Raw genomic sequence first — 22138 nt, forward strand, 5'->3', positions numbered from 1 at the left:
ATTAAAGTCAATTATTTTTATATTATTGTCAGAGAACTCTACGGGTGGATGCTATAGGCAGTGTAAGAGCAGGCAATACAGGTTCTTGAATTAGAGGATAAATCCTAGTATTATATCTCTTCAGTGGATGAGGGGGGTGGTGTTCAAGAGGTTGGTAGGACCAAGCTCCAAGACGTGAGGCAAGTGGCATGAGTTTCAGGGTAATTGGAAGGGCACACGCCCTCCTCCTTTGATGCCGAGACCCCCGGGATGGGAGAGCATGACCACCCTGAGCCTCTGAGGGCTGTGGAGGAGGGAGTCCTCGGGGAAGTGTAGGTTTCCATGTACACAGGGATATAGAGAGGATATTTAGTGACGATGTGAAGCTGTAAGATTTTGTTATTGTTGAAGAAGAGTTCCCAAGGGCACAGGTGAAGGGTTTGGGAAGGAATTTGGAGGAGTGGAGAGCAGGGGACAGGTGAGAGGAGGAGTAGAATAAGAGGGACTAAAAGTCCAGAAAAAGCAGTTTCCACCGGTTGGGGGGCTTTTTCAAATGGGTTTGTGATAGGCCTTGTGAGGTTCAGGGGAGGGAGGACTTAAATCAGAAATTGAACTAGGATTATTTTGGTATATTACCAAGTCCATTGGTACTGTTGATTCACTTACGGAAATTATTTACCAAATACATATTTTGTACGTACTATACACCAACACTGTACTAAGCACTGAAGTTAAATAAATACCTGTCCCTGCCCTCATGGATTTCAGCCTGGTGACAAAGATGACCATTCTGCAAATGATGAAAAAGCAGGGTGAGTCTTACAATAGAAACCCCTGGAACTTTGAGGACATATATTCTAGGGTGGAGTTGGGGGGCTCATCTAGTCTGCTATTATTTATTTGACATTTGAACAAGCTTGATATTAAAGGGACCGACAATAAACAGTGAAGGGGGGTGTTTATTAAGAACTGTAGATTGGAAGTTGAAAAACAGTACCTATAAATCCCATGTTCCTCACAAGTAACAGTTTGCAAATGATATTTCTGAATCCCATTTTGGGCTAATCAAGAAAACCTTTGAGATTTTAGTGAGATTTGTGGGCCACAACTTAGGAAAATGCAGGTACCAGCATGAAATTCAGGGACCTTGTGTCCTGTTCATGAACCACAGCTTAAGAACACCCGTTCTGCAGCAGGGGAAGGGGGTGGGAAGGGATAAACTGGGAGTTCGAGATTTGCAGATACTAACTACTGTATATAAAATAGATAAACAACAAGTTTCTACTGAATAGCACAGGAAACTATATTCAATATCTTGTAGTAACCTATAATGAAAAAGAATATGAAAAGGAATATATGTACATATATGTATGACTGAAACACGATGCTGTACACCAGAAATTGACACATGTAAACTGACTATGCTTCAATTAAAAAAAAAAAAAAAGGAATACCCCGTCTGTTTTTAAAGCCTTGGCAAGTGGCGTTCAACTTCTGTGGATTTTGCTGCCTTTGGGTAAGGACAGATCATCCCCAGCACTTTTTTGGATCAAAATTCCTGCCCAGTAGTCTTTCCTGCTTAGAGGAGCAGACCAAGAAACCCCCTTTACATGGCAGTAACGACAGGCCCTATGGTGCAGCTTGGCACGTGGGCAAAATAGAACTGTTCCTGAAGACTAAGAGTCCAGGATAAAGGTCGCATTGGCTGTCCCTTAATTTTTCAGGGTTCTCAAACCTAATAATCCTTATAATAATTGCCAGCCTTTTGTTGCTGTTGTTGTTCAGTAAACTCTAATTGCTTTCATATATCATTACAATCAATTCACTCAACAGCAGAATGAGTTGGGTGTGTGAAGCCTAATAAATAGAAATGGAATCAACTCACCATCAAAAGACAGATGGTCAGATCAGATGTATTTTTAAAAAATTTCAGACGCATGCTCTTAATAGATGAGAAAACTCAAGTCTCTTTTCCAAATCCAGTGCTCTTGACCTGTACATACAGCCTTTCATTGAGGCCTTCAGGCCATTTTCTGTCTGAAGCATCAGTCAAACCTGTGTGCCAAATCTGGCCCATCACCTGTTTTTATAAATAAAGCTTTATTGTAATACACCACACCCATTTGTTTATATATTTTCTGTGGCTGCTTTCTTCGCTATAGCAGCAGAACTAAGTAGTTGTAACAGAAACTGTGTATCTTGCAAAGCTTAAAATATTTACTATCTGACCTTTGATGGAAAAAGTTTGCTGACCCTGTGCTGTTTGGGAATTTGGAGGGAATTCCTAAGTAGGAATTCTGTATTCACCAATGCTAAAATCAGAATAAGCATTTTCTTTAAGGTGAACAAGAGCAAAAACAATTTATATGTCAGTTTTTATCTGGTGTTCCTCTTTGGGGTTATATAAACTGGTCCAGCATTCAAAACCCAAAGGGGCTCACCTAGAAGGTACTTGTACCTCTTGACTAGAATCCTTTGGACACTGACCATCTCAGGACAGTATCCAGGCCATCAGACTTTCCTTCTTCCATCTGTCAAACTTTTCTTTCTCGGTGAACACTGGAAGGAAATGATGCTCAGCTGAGCAGGAATGTGTGTCCTGTTTTAGGAAGGAGTAAACTTCAAAATAGTGACTGTGGACTTCACTCAGGAGGAAGAAGGCACATTGGATGCTGTTCAGAGGACCCCGGACAGAGATGTGATCCTGGAGGACCACAGGGACCTGGTCTCTTGGGGTAAGAATACAGTCCCCTTTAATGAAGTCCACATGTTGAAATGATTTCTCATTTCCATTGATCAAGACCTAGGGAGTTCAGAGGCCAGAATGATTTTGGCCACACATAGATTGTGTTTGTGCTTTTTACACTCCATTGAAGAGTTAATTTTAATTTGTAGGGTAGCAAAGGTACAGTTTCTTGTGTTTGAGCTTTTTCTGTCTTCTTGGTTCATAAAGGCCAAAGACTGGGACCAAATTCTGCATTGATTTTCTTTTGTCTCCAGGCCAAATACCCAAAGTTCTATATCTTTCCCTATCAGCCTTTCAAACCAGACACAATCTCCTGTTGGAACAAGGGGATAAGTATAAAAAGGATTTCCCAACACACATATCCAGGTGAGAAACAGACACTTAGGAGTCATTACAGGTATGGAGGATTTGTTTGGAAAATCCCCATAAGGCATGCCACATATTTCTCCATCTCACTCCTTTTTCCAGGGGTACTTTTTCTCTTGCTTGGCCTAGTAGACACCCAGGCATCTGCTTCTGAGCTAATCTCCATCCTCTGTCACTTGAAATCCAAGGGGCCATCTTAACTCCTAAGGCATTTAGGGACCCTCAGATAACAGTGCCCTAATTCTTTGCTCCTGGTTCACAAAGTAGTTTGCCCTTGTCTTACTAACACAGACTGTGCTAGCAAGTTTCATGCCTCCAGAAATTGTTAGAAATATAAACACTAATCTCTGTTTCAGTGAACATTTTTTCTAGCTCTAAGGGTAGAAAGGACCCTCTTTTTTGTGTGTGTGCCTATATATAAGGATTGCAAAATTGTTTTGTAATTTGAACATTCTGCATAGGTGATCTTATTTTGGAATGTGGAGATATTTGACATCTAAAGTCTTTTTATTCAACAACACTAAGATGGGAGTCATTTCATTTTAATGCCTTGTTATGCTATTGGACTGTGATAGTTCTCTGCTTACTGTTTCATCCCATTCTTTTGCTTTCTCAATTCAGGTTATAGATCCACTGTCTGCATAGCTTAAAACAAATCCACATAAATTTTGCATACTTTTCTTGTCAGCTTTTCCCCGCACTATTCCAGCTTTAACATTTTGGCACTAGGATGTTTTCTTTTGCTTTCTTTCAGACTCAGCAACTGCACTTGGAAGTAGAGAATCAACATCAAAGCAGAGCATTTTTCATGATGAACCATCCCTCGAAGTGAAGATAGAAAGGTTGACAAGAGATGACCCTTGGTTATCTTCATGTGAAGAAGTTCGGGATTGTAAGGACCAGTTGGAGAAGCAACAAGGAAAACAAGCGAGACTTTTGAAGGAAGTGACATTTACTCACAGAAAAGCTATGACTCATGAGAGAGTCTGCAAAAGTGATGACCTTGAGAAGGGTGATATGAATTCCAGTCTTCTTTCACCCCAGTTAATACCTGTAAGAAACCATTTTCATAAACATGCCTCACATGTTAAAAAATTGCATTGTAATTCTACAGTAAATACTCATCAGATGATTAATGACAGTGGGAAACACTGTGAAAATAATGAATGTGGAAACCTCCCCCAGAGCATTCATTTTATTCAGTTCACAAGAACTCAAACAGAAGATAAATCCTATGGATTTACTGACAGTATTCAATCATTTAGCCATGGTACACCCCTAAATATACATGAGAAAATACACACACAAGGAAAATACTTTGATTTTAAGGAACATGGGCAAGTTTTGAACCATAGCATATCCCATAATAAAAAACAGAGATTCCCTGTTGAAGGGAGTCAGTATAAGTGTAATAAAACCTCCCAGAGTTCATCATTTGCTCAAAACATGAGAAATCATTCTGAAGAGAAACCCTTCGAATGTAGTCAGTGTGGGAAATCCTTCAGCTGGAGCTCTCATCTTGTTGCACATCAGAGAACTCATACAGGGGAGAAACCTTATGAATGTAATGAATGTGGGAAATCGTTCAGCCGCAGCTCCCACCTTGTTTCCCATCAGAGAACTCATACAGGAGAGAAACCTTATAGATGTAATCAGTGTGGGAAATCCTTTAGCCAGAGCTATGTCCTTGTTGTGCATCAGAGAACTCATACTGGAGAGAAGCCTTATGAATGCAGTCAGTGTGGAAAGTCATTCAGGCAGAGCTACAAACTCATTGCACATCAAAGAACTCATACCGGAGAGAAGCCCTATGAATGTAATCAGTGTGGGAAATCATTTATCCAGAGCTATAAACTTATTGCACACCAAAGAATTCATACTGGAGAAAAGCCCTATGAATGCAGTCAGTGTGGAAAGTCCTTTAGTCAGAGTTACAAACTTGTTGCCCATCAGAGAACTCACACAGGAGAGAAACCCTTTGAATGTAATCAGTGTGGAAAATCCTTCAGCTGGAGCTCTCAACTTGTTGCACACCAAAGAACTCATACTGGAGAGAAACCCTATGAATGTAATGAGTGTGGGAAGTCTTTCAACCGCAGTTCTCACCTTGTCATGCATCAGAGAACTCATACTGGAGAAAAACCCTACGAATGTAATCAGTGTGGGAAGTCCTTCAGCCAGAGTTATGTTCTTGTTGTGCATCAGAGAACTCATACTGGAGAGAAGCCCTATGAGTGCAGTCAGTGTGGGAAATCCTTCAGGCAGAGTTCATGCCTTACTCAACATCAGAGAACTCATACTGGAGAGAAACCCTATGAATGTAATCAGTGTGGAAAAACATTCAGCTTGAGTGCTCGACTTATTGTACATCAGAGGACCCATACTGGAGAGAAACCCTTTACATGCAATCAGTGTGGGAAAGCTTTCATTAATAGCTCTAAACTTATTAGGCATCAGGCAACTCATAGTGAAGAGAAACCCTATGAATGTAACTAGTTTGGAAATCTTTTAGAGTATATGTATCTTCCTTCCTTCCTTCCTTCCTTCCTCCCTCCCTCCCTCCCTCCTTTGCTTCCACCCTTTCCCCCTCCTTCCATTCATCCAGGATTACATGTATTGGAGAGAACTAGCATGAAAACGATATGTGTGGAAAAGCTTTCAGTTAGCCTTCTGTTATTGTGTATTTGAAAATTTGTTCTAGAGAGGAAAGAGAGAAAGACTCTGAATCACATTTTACTTAATTCCACATAAGAAAATCAAACTTGGCCCTTATGAAACATTCCCATGAAAGTAATAAATACTGGCACTTTTCCTTGTAGAAAGCACTTCAACCTGAATCCAAGAGAATTACCATTAAATGGGCACTATTATGAGAAGTGACTGTCAGTGAAGTAGACCTCTTTTCCAATAAAGAATAAGTGAGAATGCTAGCACTGGTGGGCTTGTTGCCGAGAAGGTTGAAAACTTGCTGTGGTTGTTAGACTGGAAAGTGGCATTTCAGTGGATCCTTTTACAACATCATTTCCCCAGCAGCTACTTGGTAATAATCTCTTCCATATAGCACTTTTTTTTTTATGTGAAGATTTTGTAAAAATAGGAAAATGGCTCTGATATGAACTGAAAACTGCAGGACAAGAGTATAGAACACTCATGTGTAGAACCATCATGGTAAGATATTTGTGTATGATCAGAATGGAAAGGGATTCTAGGTGTATCTGTTTTAACTTTGGGTTGATGTCTGGTTTTCTTTCTTTGGGACATATGCTTTTTTATCATACTAATAAATAACATAATGGATAATAATTACCCATCCAAAAATGTCCATCTCCTTTGACCATTTAGGAAAGACGGGACAACCAGGTAGCAGAGATCCCTCAGGGTTCTGAGAGTCCCATTTGGATTAGCATGAGCAGGTCACTCCTTAGGACTTAGATTCCCAGGAATAGTTCTCATTGAAATAAAATATTTCCCTAGGAATGTGGAACTGGAAATTTAGGCCAGAGGGACTGAAAAATGCATGGGCAGTATGGAGGCAAATGGACTTTTTTTAAAACCCATATATCTAGAAGTGTGTTTTAATCAAGCAGTACTCTATTGTCATTGGTGACCATCTGGTATTTGTAATGGTATTTGCGTAAATGTATAATAGTTTAAAGGCTTTTTTTCATGCTATTGGGCTGGAGAGGATGTTACTGAGTTCAGACTCATTCTGCTCGCTGCACAACAGGCCAATAAATTGGGAGATGAGGTGTTGGGGCAAGGAATAGTGACTTTATTCAGAAAGCCGGCAGACAGAGGAGATGATAGACTCATCTCCTGGAGATATATCTTCCCCAAGTCAGAATTCAGGCTCCTTTTATACTAAAAATGGGAGAGGGTGTGGTTGGTTTTTGCAAACTTCTTGGTGCAGGAGTTCTTTGTTCTTGCAGGTGTCCACATGGGTCCCTATAAGCCTCCAACAAAACAAATGTTATTTTCTATTCTGCACTTGTTATCTTTATATGAATGCATAGGTGTTAATACCCTTAAAGGTCAGAGCCTTGAGAATAGGGTCCCCTGTGTATTTCAGGCTGTAGGCAACATTCTTTTACAAAAGGTACAGAGTTAGCAAGACTAAGTCTAGAAAACAGGGTGTAGGGCTAAAGCCAAAATAGCAGATATAATATGGAGTCAGGTTTGTTCTTTCCTATTACAATTCACTTCTGTCAATGTCCATTCCACAGTCTTGTGGGAAGAGGGGTGATGGCCGCTCTGGCTACTTCCTGCTGAACAGGGGCAATGAAGGGGTGATTATGGAATAGAATTGATCAGCCTCGTACAGGGAACATTTCTTAGAATCTTTAGTAAATAGTATAATTCTCTTTTTTTCTTTATTTACAGCCACTTGAACCATAGTACTTTGTTGAACTTGGAGTTTTGGTTCCAGTTCCCAGTACATATCTTTTAATGTTAACTTTCTTACTGTGCCATAATTACACTAGATTCCTGTGCTGTTCATTTAGGCAAGATTAAACAAATAGGTTGACCTTTTTTCAGCTACAGTGAAATTATAATCTCAATAGTTATCTTTTTTTAAAGAGTAACCTGAAGTCTTCTAAGGGTTCACAAAACCACTGTTCCCCAGGCCTCTCAGGAGTCGGGTTGTTTTCTGATTCCGACAATGGTGGTGCTGCTTTAATCTACGTGTGATGAATCCATGGCTTTACCCCAGCTAACTTGACAGACGAGTGCGAGGTAAGTAATATCACACGTGGTCCTGTCCGCTTTACAGTCAGCTGACTCTCAGGCCCTTGTTCCCTCCAGATTTTAAACAAGATTCAGTCTCTAAGTCGGAAAGGATGTAAGGCTACTTCAGTTGGATAAGCAGACCTGTTGGAGGCAAACTCATGAACAGAGGTTAGTAGAGTGCCCAAAGTTTTAACATAATTGACAACTGCTAGGACTTTAAGAGCATTTGTAGATTCTCCTGCCTGGGGGGATGCCTGGAATGGCCCACCATGTGATATTTTAAAGGGGCTTAATTTAAGCCTTCTTCTAGGAGCCACTCTGATCTGTAGCAGGGCAACTGGCAAGGCCTTTATCCCAAGTTAAATTAGTCTCAACATGTTTTAGCAATACTCCTTTTTAACGTATGATTTATTTTCTTGGTTTTTCCTGTTAATTGTGGTCTCTGGGATGAATGTCATTTCCAGTTAATTTGCAACATTTTAGACACTTGTTGGGTTATGCTAGAGACAAAAGCAGGCCTGTTATCACTTTGAAGAGTATTAGGCAGTCCAAATCAGGGGACAATTTCCTCAAGGAGGGCTTTAACCACTTCAGACTGTGTCCAGTATTTCTATAGCACATGTAACCTGCATAAGTGCTCATGAAACTCAACAAAAAAATCCTTTTTTATTAATAAAGTAAATCATTATTATAATTTCTTGAAAAAAGTTTAAAAATGTTCAGCCTTCATGTTAATGTAGGTTAGGCCACCCAAAAGACAAAGCAAAGAGTTAACATGAAGTTATGGTCCAGGGTTCCACTAAGGAGAAACAAATACAAGACTTACGGGACTTGATAAGCAAAGACCACCAAGTAAACTATTTCAAGTTTGTTTATATAAAAAACATATTAAAGATCGCTTTAAAATAGTGTCCACCTTTTAAAAAAAGTGGCATGGACTCGTGTGCAATGATGTACAAATATAATAAACTCAACTAATAGTTTTCTTAAGCTTTTAAAACAAATACAATTCCTGTTTTACGCAACCCAACAAAATAATATAAAGTGAAGCTGTTAGAAAAATAGACTTTTCTGAATCAATACTGCATTTTTATTTTAAGTTGGAGAAGACTGTTCAGATCATATGAAACATGAATTTCAAGTTTGCAGATTAACTGTATCCTACAAAATATTAGCTATGGTCCTTATTTTGGCTGAAATGCAAAAATATGATTAATTTCTCAATAACAGATTAGTTAAAAATACTTTCCCTTGACAGCAGTGCCAGTCTTGGAATAAAATATAAGCGAAAGGTTATTTGTAAGTCCTTTGTCTTTTCAGTGCCCCACGTATGCAGATCCTAACACTAATCCCTTAATATGCATCTGCAAGAGGCCCAAAAGGAAAGCTCACATGTCTGAGAAACTATAATTTAAACAATTCTGTAAATAGTCAAAATTTGCTTTCAAAACTCAAGTAAACTTCGCATATTTGATTTAAACTAAACTTACAGTTTAATTAACTTATGACGCATTATAGTTACTAAATATGTAAAAGGATTTTTAAAAACCATCCATATGCAAACGTGAAACTAAACTGAGCGGTGCATGCGGAGTAACCACTCGCTGCAGCTGCTCCTGAGTTTGGCACAGTGACAGAGGTCAGACGCCTCGGGTGCAGAATATTCAACTACACACCCAGGTAAAGCCAAGTCTCCTGTCTACTTTGTTTTTGATGGCAATGGCAAGACCTGAAATTTAACTTTATTTTCCTTAAATAGCATCACAATTATTCAAGTGTTTCAAGGACCAGAGACAGTACTAATAAATTTGATAAGGCTTTATTTTGGCTATTTTTTCCCAAAGAGTTAATAGCACTACTCAATACCAGTTGAAATACCAAAGAGGCAGCCTTTTTTGGATTCTCATACCATTGGCCCGCCCACTGTCAAAGGTACCCGGGGCTCCTGTGGGGAAACTGGAATTGGGGGCCTCAAGTCCAAGGGAGCCCTTGAGCCTCTTCATTCATCAGTGTTCCTCTCTTTTTACCATGTAAGAGGCTCCCACCTTTTTAATTATTTTCCTGGATCAGACTCATAATTATGCAAAATGCACATGTTGATGGTAGAACTATGTATCCCAGAAAAATAGAAGGCACTGCATAGGCAAAGGATTGGTACAAGAAGCCACCAAAAGGAAGCCCTAGCATTAGTCCCAGTCCAGAAAAAGTGTCAAGACTTCCCAATACTGTCGCCACATCATTTGGACACGTCTTTGTAAGGATAGAAGATGCAGTCGTTGCTGCAGCAAAAAACTTATTGCTCCAGCTTTTCTCATTAGAAAACGCATAGCAATAAACACTGGTCCTTTTAAGCCTTGTTCCCATACACCAAAGAGAACTGTAATTCCTCCTGAGACAAACTTTCTTATTACGAACAAATTGTGCTCCAATATGTACATGATTTTTTCCAAAAACCAAAGGTGCCCCCAAATCCGACAAAGCATAACATCCAGCGATCATACCAATAACTGTACTGCTGGTTCCTTTCTTTTCAGGCTCCTTGGGAAAAAGGGCCCAAGGCTAGAATAGCACATCATGGAACCTAACTTAATGGAAGCTGCTGATATCAATACAAAAATCTGTTCTCTTGAAAGCCGCCTGGGTGTCTCACCTTCTGGAGGGCCATCACCTCTTAATGTGCAAGACTGGGACAGGCTCTAAGAACATGCAGCACCCTGCTGTGACTGAGTTTCCAAAACTCAGAAACCATTTCTTGAGATGTGGCATTTTATCACTGATAAAATGGCCCAGTGGTGGTGAAGAACTGGCATAGGACACTGCCAAACATGAGTCAGTCCCACATATCCAGCTGGTGAACTTCTCTAAAACAAAGAGGGACAGTGTAGGATCAAGGAAGCCAAAACATGAGCTGAGTGAGGTGGTGATGGATATAAGGACAATCTTGGGTAAAGTGATGAGTTTCTAGAATGAGTGTTTCCCTGTTATGTTAAAAGCAACACCTACCAATTGTGAAGGGTTTATTCCAAATACATCATCTAATTTTTGCAGTTTTCTCATATTTAGCATTCTAGCATTTTCAGGGACCTTGGGATCTGCTATAAACCTGATAAATCCTTTCCAAAAGTTCAAAGGGGTCTTTATTTATTTTTTGTTGGATTTCTTTAATTTTGTCAAACCCATACTACTGGCTATTTGCACTTAGGTCCCCTATGGGATAATGGTGTAGAAGAAATTGTCCTGTTCCCAGAGTGGCTCCTGGCCCAAACCAGGTGCCCTGTCAGGTCTTAGATGGCAATACCAGACCAGGTCCCTGTGCCCCAGGAACTAACATAGCACCTCTCAAATTACGTGCTTTTCTTAAAATGTGACTTTAACTTTCCTTCCATTGAGAGGTTGGGGGAAGGGGATTGATCTTCTTCGTCCTTGAGCATGAGCAGGCTTGTGACAATGACAGTGACACTATATGTGACTTTTGATGCTAAGTCATAGAAAGTGATGCAGCTTTCCCTTGTTCTCCTGCGGCGCTCGCACTTGGAACACAGCCACCCTGCTGTGAAGCAGCCCAGGAAACCACATGGAAAGGCCATGTGTAGGTACTGGAGTTGACAGCCCCAGCTGAGGTCCCAGCCGACCATTGCCATCAACTTCCAGTCTTGTGATTCCACTCCCCAGCTGTCAAGTTGCCACCAGCCTGTGGGTCTTCCCAGCTGAGGCTCCAGACATCACAGAACAGAGAAAAGCCATCCCTGCTGTGCCTTTTCTAAATTCCTGACCCAGAGAACCCCTGAGCATAATGAAGTAGTTGTTTTAAGCCACTAAGTTTGTGGTCTTTTGTTAGGCTACCTTCCACAGAAATCGCTAATGATGTCTCAGGTTCTTTTACCAGGCAATCAAGTATATACAGGAGGGCGAGAAGTCCTCTGTGAGGGATTTCAGCAAGGAGTTCAGACGTTTATTTTTAGTCACTCAGGATTTTTAAAAGGTGACCATATGAACTTATTTACAAAACAGGAACAGATTCACAGGCTTAGAAAGCAAACTTATGGTTACCACAGGGGACAGGGGAGGGATAAATTAGGAGTTTGGGATTAGCAGATATAAATGACTATATATAAAACAGATAAACAACAAAGTCCTACTGTATAGAAGAGGAAATTATGTTCAGTATCTTGTAATAACCTATAATGAAAAAGAATATTAAAAAAAATTGTGTGTATAACTGAATCAGTATGCTGTACATCAGAAACTAACACAACATTGTAAATCAACTACACATCAATAAGTAAATGAAAGGTGACCGTGTTTACTTAGAGCAAATACAAAGACAGGGAAAGACAAATGTTGCATGACCTCACTTGCATGTGAAGTCTAAAAAATGGAACTCATAGAGACAGAATAGATTGGCGGTTGTGAGGGGTTAGGGGATGAGGGAAACGGGAAGATACTGTCCAAAGAGTACAAACTTTCAGTTACAAGATAAATAAGTTCTGGGGCTCTAATGTATATAGCAGGTTGACTAAAGTTAACAATATTGTAGTGTATACTTGAAATATGCTAAGACAGTAAGTCTTACATATTCTCATCACAAAAAGCAGGGTAACTATATGAGATGATAGATGTGTTCGCTAACCTTGTGTATCACAGTATATACATATACCAAATCATCATGTTTTATACCTTAAATTTACACAATGTTGTCAATTATATCTCAATAAAGCTGGTTCAATCAATCAATCAGTCAATCAATAGGCAGCCCCAACCAAAAAAATTTCAAGTCAAGAGCACTAAATAGGAAAAGGAAATCAATGTGTACTTTAAAAAATTACCAACCATCATGCTTATATAAATATGATAAAAAGTCATGGATGGCTAGTGATACAGAGGGAATGGGGGAACCGCACCTCTTGCATTCAGTAGAAAAATTAAATACACATAGGAACTGACCCACATATTGAGTTGTCTTCATACAATAACATAATGGATAAAATGATAGAGCTTCAGCATGTGATACCTTATATTGAAATACATATGGCTCATTTACAGTTTGGGCTTATGTAGACCAGAGCTTCCCAAAACAGCTAATTTCAAATTTTCCTGGACTGTCTAAAATGATGCTATTTCCTGAGCCCTAGCTTAGATTCATGATTTAGTAGGTTAAGAGTAGAATGTTGGGCTGGAAATACATGTTTGATTTCTCTGGAAATTCAAATAAGCAGATTGGAGTGTGACCTACTATCTGTGACCAAAAAAAGAAATGAGAAAACAAAATCTTAAATTGCAACATACACATACATATATATGTATATATACATACAACAACACAGAAATCATTCAGATAAAATTTTTACATGTCAAGAAGCTAAAACAGAAAATAATTACAACCATCACTTGTGAGAATAAAATCTCCTACTCTTTAATCATGGTTTATAAGGGAATTTAAACTCACAATTAAAAGCTGTTCAGTTAGGGTAGAGGAAAGCAGTGATCTAAACATGAAATATTAAAATTTTATAGTTTGCAGAAATCTTTGGGAGTTTGCATAACCTTAAACTCTTGTTATCACAATAGCAAAATATAACCGACACATGAATCATAGAACTCAAACCGGGAAATGGAATGAAAAATAATTGAGTATTAAGAAATCAGTAGAAATGTAGTTAATATGAAAGTGGGATAAACCTATGGGGAAAACAAAACAGAAAAAAAGAAACAACTTGAAACTTCCAAACAGCTGGAATAACCCCTAGAAGAAAACAGAGCCTGCAGAACGCACATTTGAGCATGAACTATATAATTAGCATTTGACATGGTAACATTTCAAATCAGTTATGAAGACTGGGCAAAGGATATAAATAAGCAATTCACTCACCACTTATATATCATTACCTATTGAACATCTCCGTAAAGAGACAGTATGTTTTGCTTATCAAATTGGGAAAAATTCAAGAAAGTTATTATCTCTAGTTTTGATACACTTAAGATTGGAACCATTAACTTCATTGGCGGACAAGGTTGTGGCATCGATAACTAAAAAATCCTGAGCAACCACATAAATGATTTCATTATTTAGTAACATGGAAAAAGCTACCCATGAGACATAAAGTGGGAGAAAAAAAAATAGTTCCAAAATATTATGATGGCAGTTTTCTGGGGAGAAAAAAATTTAAATATTATTTGAAATTCTTCTCACACAGAAGATCAGGAAGTAAACAGGCTAAGATATTGATCATTGTTTCTAAGTGCTAGGATTACAGAGGACTTCAATTTCGTCCTTTTTTTCTTACATGTTCTCCCCTTTTTTCTTGCTTAACATTCTTTTTCTTCTTTTGCTTACTTTGCTTAATATTGGCCATGGATTACTTTTGGAATAAATAATATATATAATATATTTGTGTATATACATATATTATATATATTTGTATTTGTATTTTATATATATTTGTGTGTATATATATACAAATCCACTATATATAATGTATACAATATATACACACAATGCATACAAATCCACTATATATGTAGTTTATATATTATATATAGCTTATATATTTATATATAAATTGTAAATTTTATAAATTTATAATGTATATAAAATGTAAATTTACATATATAAAATTTACACCAAGACATCAATAATGCCTTATATCTTCTGTGAGGCATTGTGTTTGTTTTTATTGTTTGTTTTGGAGGAGGTAATTAGGCTTATGTATTTAATGGAGGTACTGGGGATTGAACCCAGGACCTTATTGTATGCTAAGTACACGTTCTACCACTGAGCTCTCCCCTCCCCCCTGTGAGGGATTGTGGATTTGAGAACATTGTCAGACTTTCTACAACATGAACATATTAGTACTAAGGAATCTTTTTTTTTTTTTTTAAGGAAAGGAGAGTATAGCGGTGCCTGAAAGCTGAGTGCCAGAACATCCCGTGCCCTTTCGGGATACCCGCATTGTGCTCCCCCACCCTCCGCCAGATTTCTGCCAGGGCTCCAGCTTGGCGCTTACTTCCATCACTACCTGGATCCAAAATAAGGCCTCGCGCCGCAGAGGATTCTGGGAACTGTAGTCCGGACACGTCAGAGTCACCCGCTTCCGCTTCCGGCCAGGGCACAATTGCCGTAGCCTCTTTTGCGACGGTCCAAAAAGCCCCGAGTCTTTTTGGAGGGCTTCGTTCCGGCCGCAGGCTTGGGGGCCAGATCTCTGGGACCTGAGGATGAAAGAGCAGCGTATGACGGAGGGTCGGAACCGGGGGATTTCAACGAGCTCGGTTTGGCGGAGGACGGGTTTGAGGAGGCGGATCCCCGCGCATCCTGGGTTGGGATGTGGGGTGGGCCCGGGCGGGCAACCCTTGGCACCCCCAGGCTCTGAAGGAGCTCTCGAAGGCCCGCAGCTCCGGCTTTACGACGGGCATCTCGTGTTTGAGAGACCCCAGTCCAGGCAGTCGTGAATTGATTTTTTGGATTCTATCACAGTAACTGCCCGCCCACTTCTGTACTAACTTCAGTTTCCTGTCTGTGAAGGCATCTCTGTAAAAAGCTGTAGAAGTTGGGAGCTTCCTGTTCTGTATGTTTTCCTCTGAGAATTTTTAAGCACCGTACGAGCTGTCAGCGAGGTTTTGCTGAGGTGTTGTTGCTGGCTCTGCTTTTGGTAGCGTCTGAGGCACACACTGGTTGAATGCCACGCTCAATGTCAGGTAGCAGGTGCAAATCATGGCTCTGAATTCCCATCTTGGGACTGTCCTGATTCTCCTCATCTCCTGGGAGCTGCAGTGAGCGTAGCTCACTGTAGTCAGCACCCAAAGCAACTGGTGCGGGTCCTTCATTCTGAGTCCTGTAGGGAGAGAGGTCTCCTTCCAGGATTCCTGAAGGAACTAGTAGGGCAGGAAGGATAAATTAAAGGAAGGGGTACAATACTTCCAGCTGGTGCTGACAGGTATCTCCCTGTGGTGTCGGGAATTGCGATAAAATCATGTTATCTCACGGATCATTTTTCTTCCACAGCACTGGCTTCTTGGGACTGCTCCTTGCTGAAAGGAACTGCATAGAAAAGGAAGGTCTCGACGTTAGAGCTGCAGGTGAGTAGAACTTTGGCTTCTTGTTGTGGTTTTATGGCAGTGCCAGCTCTCTTCCCAGAGGTTTGCTTCCCTGACCTCATTCTTCATCCCGTGGTTTTGACAAATGTCTATTCAGGCTGCTCAGCCACAGCTGCCTCTGCCTAGAAATGGGTTTCTTCTAAGGCTGAGGAAATCCCTGGTGTCTATTTAGTGTCTTCTCTCCCTGGCTTCTAGTAGTGGTCAGTAAATCACTCTGGCTTATATTGTTTCAGTCCTGTGCAAAATACAGGAAAGAGATCATGATGGTAGCTATAATGATATGCATTAATTAACTGCTTATTATATGCCAGTTTCTATGTTGAGAGCTTTCACTGCTGTATCCCTGGTGCCTGAAATAGTGCCTGGCATCTGTAACCTGTCAATAAATATTAGAATGAGTAAATATATTTAATTTGCTCAGCAACTTTGCACATCAGATAATATGAGTCCCCTGTTACAGGCAAGAATAACCAAGGTTCAGAAAGGTTAAGAAGCTTAAGGAATGTCATTTGGCCAGGAGATTTTTTTTTTCTTTTTTGAGGGAGGGAGGGGAGCGAGAGGTAATTAGGTTTATTTTCACTTACTTATTTATTTTAATGGAGGCACTGGGAATTGAACCCAGGACCTTGTGCATGCTAAGGATGCATCCTATCACTGAGGTATCCCCTCCCCACCAGCCAGGAGATGTTTTAACCAGAAGTCAGGGCCTTTGCACAGGCACTTGCCTCTGTGCTCGCCTCATCCTGGGTCTTTGCACAGCTGATTTATGTTCATGCTGGTCTCAGCCACTGTCCGTGACAACCTGATTGATTGTTGCCCTCCCACACTTGCCATCATGTTTTATCTGAAAGAAGTTCCAGGCTAGTTGGTGAGCAAGAATCTATCATGCTTGTTTTCTCTTCTTCCTTGCCGTTTTTGTAATCAGAGGTCACCTTCGTTGTAGACTTGTTTACCCATGAGAATGGAAGCGCCGTAAGAACAAGTACCTTGCCCGTCCTGTTTCCTGCTGCATCCCCAGTGTTTGTTATAGCATCCAAGATGTAGTTAGACACCAAGGTACATTTGTTAAATGGACGGGTGCCTGTACTTTTGGGTCAGTGCTGGGGATGAATGGATAACGGCAATGATAATAGTTTATTGAGGATTTTCTCTGTGCCACGTATTGAACTGGGAGCTTTATTCAAGTATGTATGCATGTGAACGTGTGTAAGAGAGAAAGAATTCTTTCCAGGTTAGTCGTTCATCTAGAGTCAATAGAGCTACAAAGTGACTGAGCCAGACTTTGGACCCAAACCAGTTCACAGCTCTGATGCTCAGAGACCAGCACTGCAGCTTCCAAAACTTTACTCCCCCTTTTGTCTGGATGAAAATGTCATCATTCACTCACTTTCCTCAAACTTCAGTCCCTGACTCATGTTTGACTTCTCCTCCTTTTCATCCCCACACATACTTACTCATCTAGTCCTGGTATTTCTACCTTTGCAGTTTCTATTCCTGTTACCCCTTTTTTTCTTTCCTATTCTTTCTTTTTTTTTTTTTTTTTCTTAAATTGAAGTTTAGTTGATTTCCAATGTCGTGTTAGTTTTTGGTGTACAGCATAGTGGTTCAGATATATATATGTTCTTTTTCATTATAGGTTATTACAAGATATTGAATATAGTCCCCCAGGCTCATCAGTAGGGCCTTGTATCCATCCGAATCTCCTGGTCAGAGATTAGAGAGACTCAAGAATGAAGAACCGCTGGCTTTTCTGCTTCTCCAGTTTGGGACGATCAGAGGATAAATTCAATTGCTGCTGCTCCCGAAACCTAGGAGAGGAGACCATGGAGAGTCGGACCTCAAGGCATGAGGAAGGAGGTGAGAGTTAGCAAAGGGTGGGGACGGGAGAAGCCGAGCGGGCCTGGAGAGAGAGGAAGGGAGGTGGATGAGGACTTGCGTCTGGTGAAGAGAAGCCAGTCTGGAAGGCAGCAGCTCTTCCTGGGGCCCAGGAAGGAGTGGCCGAGGCCAGGCAGGCCCTACCCTTCTCCAGGGGTCTTTTTCCTCCTACAGGGTCGCGTCCTCCAGCCTCAGCCCTTTCCCAGGACGGGGAGGATGAGACCAAGTTTCAGGTGGGTTGCTTTCTTTTCTCTCCAGAAACACCACTTCAGGCATCAGAGGGTAAACATACCTCCCTCCCTTGGTAAAGGACAAAGAGGGGGAATAAACCAGCATGTTAGGTGAATACATTACATTACTCAGTGCATTTATCCCCAAACTAGCTGGGTAAGAGAGGTGGTACGACCCTATTTCAGAGGCGAAGAAACAAGTGGTGAATCCCGGATTTGAACCCAGGATAGTAGGACCCGTGTAATTTGCCTTTTTGCTCCACGTGTCACGTGTCAGTAAGAGTTTCATCTAAGGGACTGAGCCCGTATTATGTGGAGAGATGCCCCTCCAAATAAGGAATCCTCCTCCACTGCCCACGTTTGCCTCCTCGTGGGGCATTTCTCTTATTCGTTTCTTGATGTTGTATTTTCCAATTAATACACCCGACCAAAAAACTATACCATGAACAGTGTTCAGAGTCAGCGTATTGGGTGAAAAAAGGTTCATGGACCACAAACTTTTAATAACCTTATGTTAAAAAGAGGGATTGGGAATAAAAACCTAAGCATTCGTGTTTAGGGAGGGAGAAAAGAAGAAAAACAAATGACCAGTAATCGTATGAAAAGATGATCAGCCTCTAGTCAGAGTGATGCAGATTGAAAGAAGTTACGGTTCTTTTTCTCGACCAGAGATTTGAAAGATCACTGTTAGTCAACACATGGAGAAATCCACACAATTGCAGGGGCCTTTCAGCCTTTCTGGAAGTTCTGCAAACCTCTGCACCAGTATGTCCCATTCCAAGAATTTATTCTGAATCAGAGCAGGTGTTCAAAGAATGATCATTGCAGTGTTGTTCATAACAGAAAAAAAAAAAAATGGTGGCGTGGACTCCGTGACCATCCATTGAATTGATGTTGCACTGCTGGATTATTATGGTTTCATTTGTCCTCGTATCTAGGTCCTATGCTGCTATCAAGTAAGATAAAGTGGGTGAAAGTATTAGGGCATGAAAATATATTCTCTCTCTCTCAGTACATACATGTATATGTGTTAATGTGTCTTTAAATTGGGGAAAAGCAGTTGCAGAATTTTAAGGACTTTTTTCAAGACATGATATTTTATAAAGCTTTCTCTTATGAAAAGAGATTACGGGAAAAAAATTTGAAAGTTTGATTCACTTGCTTTAATTTTAAATCTTATCGGTGAGCTCCCTGAAATGAGAGCTGAAGATAGATTTTTTACTTCCCACCACCTCCTGATGTTGTATTATCATTACTGTCGTTGTTCCCTTCTGATGTGCCTCCCCTGATTCCCGCTGTTGGCGTGTCTCAGTTCTAGGTGTGTAAGTCATTGCTCACCACTTGTCCTTTACTACTGTTCCTTCAGGCCTGACTCTGTGGTGATTTATCTTTGGGTTGGCTTAATTTCATCCACAGCTTGATTTTTTTCCAAAGAAGATTCATGGCATGGATGCTGTATCCTCTGAGTTTTTCCTTGCTTAAGAATGTTGGCTGTGTGGGGAGGGTATTGCTCAGTGGTAGAGCGCGTGCTTAGTATGCACAAGGTCCTGGGATAAATCCCAAGTACCGCCATTAAAAATAATTACCCCGCTGCCCCCACAATAAAAGAACAGAAGGTGCAGTGCATGTTAAAAAAAAAAAAAAGTCTTTGTTGCCTTTATGCTCCAATGGCAAACTGTCTGGGCTTAAAATTCTTACATTCACTTGCGGAACTTTGCGTAAGTTGCTTCATTTTCTCTAGGCATGAAATGCCGTGCTGGTCTTTGCATCCTGCCTTCTCCATTCATCTTCCAGTGAGCCACGTGTATTCTGGTCATTTTTCCCAGAAAGGTCTGTCAAGCTTATACTTGACAAAGGCTTGGCTGAGTGTCACTTTCAAGGATCTTTGAAAATCCGTGACCCTTGTTCTTTATTGTGCTTGTTCTGTGGTCTTCTGGCGCTGATTAGTGCATTTTCTGCCTGGATGTCTGTTGTTACTGGTATTTTATTCATTTGGCCCTCCTGGAACTCCTGTGGTAAGTGGTTTAACTTCTGGGCCCATCTTCCCTATTCTTTAACTTTTATTCTCTTCTTCGCTGTTCCCTACCATGTTCCAGGGCCTGATCGGTTTTCCAGTTCACTGGCTTATTCTTCACTGGAGTTCATTCTGCTGTTTAGCTCATCTCTTGAGGTTTTGGGTTTTTTTTGTTTTATTTTCCAATCATAGTGATTTTTTTTTTTACAATTCAAGAATTCTGTTTTTTTGTTTTTTCCTAGCGAGGTTTTCCCCTTCACAAAAAAAAGAAAACATCTAGTGAATGTACTTTTTGAGTTCGAGTGTTAAGACTATATTTTTAACTTCTCCCAAAACCATTGTGACTTACAGTTATGAGACTTTCCTCCTGGTGACCCCAGCTTTTATCCACATAAAAGGGATACCGTGGACTACCATGGAGATATTTTTGGATTGTCCATCTTACTAACTCATAGTATTAAGCCTGTGCAGCTTGGCCATGTGAATAATTCCAGTGTACATATATTTTATTATAATCTTCAAAGTAAAATTTCATACAAGTCAGATAATACCAAGATCTGTAAGAAAAAAACTTAAGCTCCCCCTTCCAGTTCTGCCCTCCCTGAGATGCCCAACATTAACAAAAGGATGTGTACCCATCAGCATATTTCTCGGGTGAAAAAATATTTATGAGGAAAAAATGAATAATGTTAAAATTAAAGTTTGGCTAAAACTTAATTGTAATGTTTTCCAAACCAGGTGCTCTTTTTCATGGTAGATCTCAAACGACTTTTTCCAGTTATTTGTGTGGTTATTGGTCTGTTCATGTTTCCTTTCATTTATTCATTCAGCAAATATTTATTGAACACCTACTGTGGATGTTCTTCTGAGCACTGGTGGGATATCAAAGAACAAATCAGACAACATCCTGGCCTTCATGGGGCTAACAAGACAATGGCTTTCAAGTACTTTAAGGGACGGGCTGAGCTGAGGAAAAGTATCTGCATCATTAAGCAAAGGATAACGATGAGTCAGACTAGAGAGATGGAAGCAGAGATGGGGCAAACTGGGTAGGTTTGAAGGGTATTTGGGGATCATAATTGGCAGACTTTTTTTATGAATAGTGTGAGAAATGAGGAAAAGGGAAGAATTCAGGATAACTTTAAGGTAGATGGTACTGTTTACTCCCATGGGGTAAGGAGAGATCAGTTTGGGAGGAAAGAATCAATTCTTTTTTTTTTTTTTTTTTTTTTAATGGAGGTACTGGGGATTGAACCTGGGGTTTCGTGCATGCTGAGCATGCTATCTACCACTGAGCTATGCCCTCCCCTCTCAAAGACTTAATTCTAATGAGGCTTTTTTTGGCTCGATACACCTTTTAGACACCCAAGTGGTGGCTGGATTTGGCAGGAATCTGCTCTGGAAGGCCGGGCTGCTATAAAGATTCGGAAGTTAGTGGCTGGTCCACATCTGCTGAATGAATTGCTAACCTGACTGCCTCCGCCCCAAGCTTCCTCCCCCTCACGCTGGCTCTAGTCTTGAAACTGATCTCAGATTCTGCTGGGAAGTGTGCTCTGCTGGTGACACTCCTTCTCCAAACCGGAAACGTGGGCTCCTCTGCTCTGTGCTCCTCTGATCTCCCTAGGGCAGTGGGGCAGCAGGGTGGTTACAGGGTGGTTACCGCGTGGTTAGTCAGGCTGCCCAGGTTCAGTCCTGACTCTATGCTTAACAGGTGTGTGTTCATGGACAAACAGTGCTCGCCTTTCTGAGACCCCACTTTGCTCATCTGTGAATAGCGACTGCCTTGTGAGTAGTTACTGACCCAACCAAGACAATAGAGCATTGCCAGCATTCCAGAAAGTTCTCACCTGCTGTGAGTTCTGTGAGCATAAAATGAAATAAGGTGTATAAAAGTACTTAGCCTTGGAGGGGCGGGGAGGGTATAATAGCTCAGGGGTAGAGCATGTGCTTAGCATGCACAGGGTCCTGGGTTCAATCCCCAGTACCTCCATTAAAATAAGTAAATAAATAAACTAACGTAATTATCTCCCCCCACCAAATAAATAGAAATAAAGTTTGTTAAAAAAAAAAGTACGTAGGCTCGTACCTACCTTACAGTGGGTGTGCTGT

At 40.6% G+C, this 22138-nt stretch overlaps 1 protein-coding gene across 4 annotated transcripts in view; it reads left to right on the forward strand.

The window, feature by feature from the left end:
• The window catches only part of ZNF180 (zinc finger protein 180), a 45793-nt gene that overhangs the window by 18518 nt on the left and 5137 nt on the right, over window positions 1-22138 (forward strand). For 2 of the 4 annotated variants that reach the window (XM_074369465.1, XM_074369467.1), the window contains 2 exons: window positions 2630-2714; window positions 3846-6021. In XM_074369465.1, coding sequence (XP_074225566.1) covers window positions 2630-2714; window positions 3846-5587 — 1827 coding nt within the window. In that variant the 3' untranslated portion in view covers window positions 5588-6021. Of the gene's footprint in view, window positions 1-2587; window positions 2715-3845; window positions 6022-22138 lie in introns of those variants that run through there. The other 2 variants (XM_074369468.1, XM_074369466.1) reach the window with 2 other exon arrangements.

Source organism: Camelus bactrianus, chromosome 9, assembly GCF_048773025.1.
Source record: "Camelus bactrianus isolate YW-2024 breed Bactrian camel chromosome 9, ASM4877302v1, whole genome shotgun sequence".
Lineage (NCBI taxonomy): Eukaryota > Metazoa > Chordata > Mammalia > Artiodactyla > Camelidae > Camelus > Camelus bactrianus.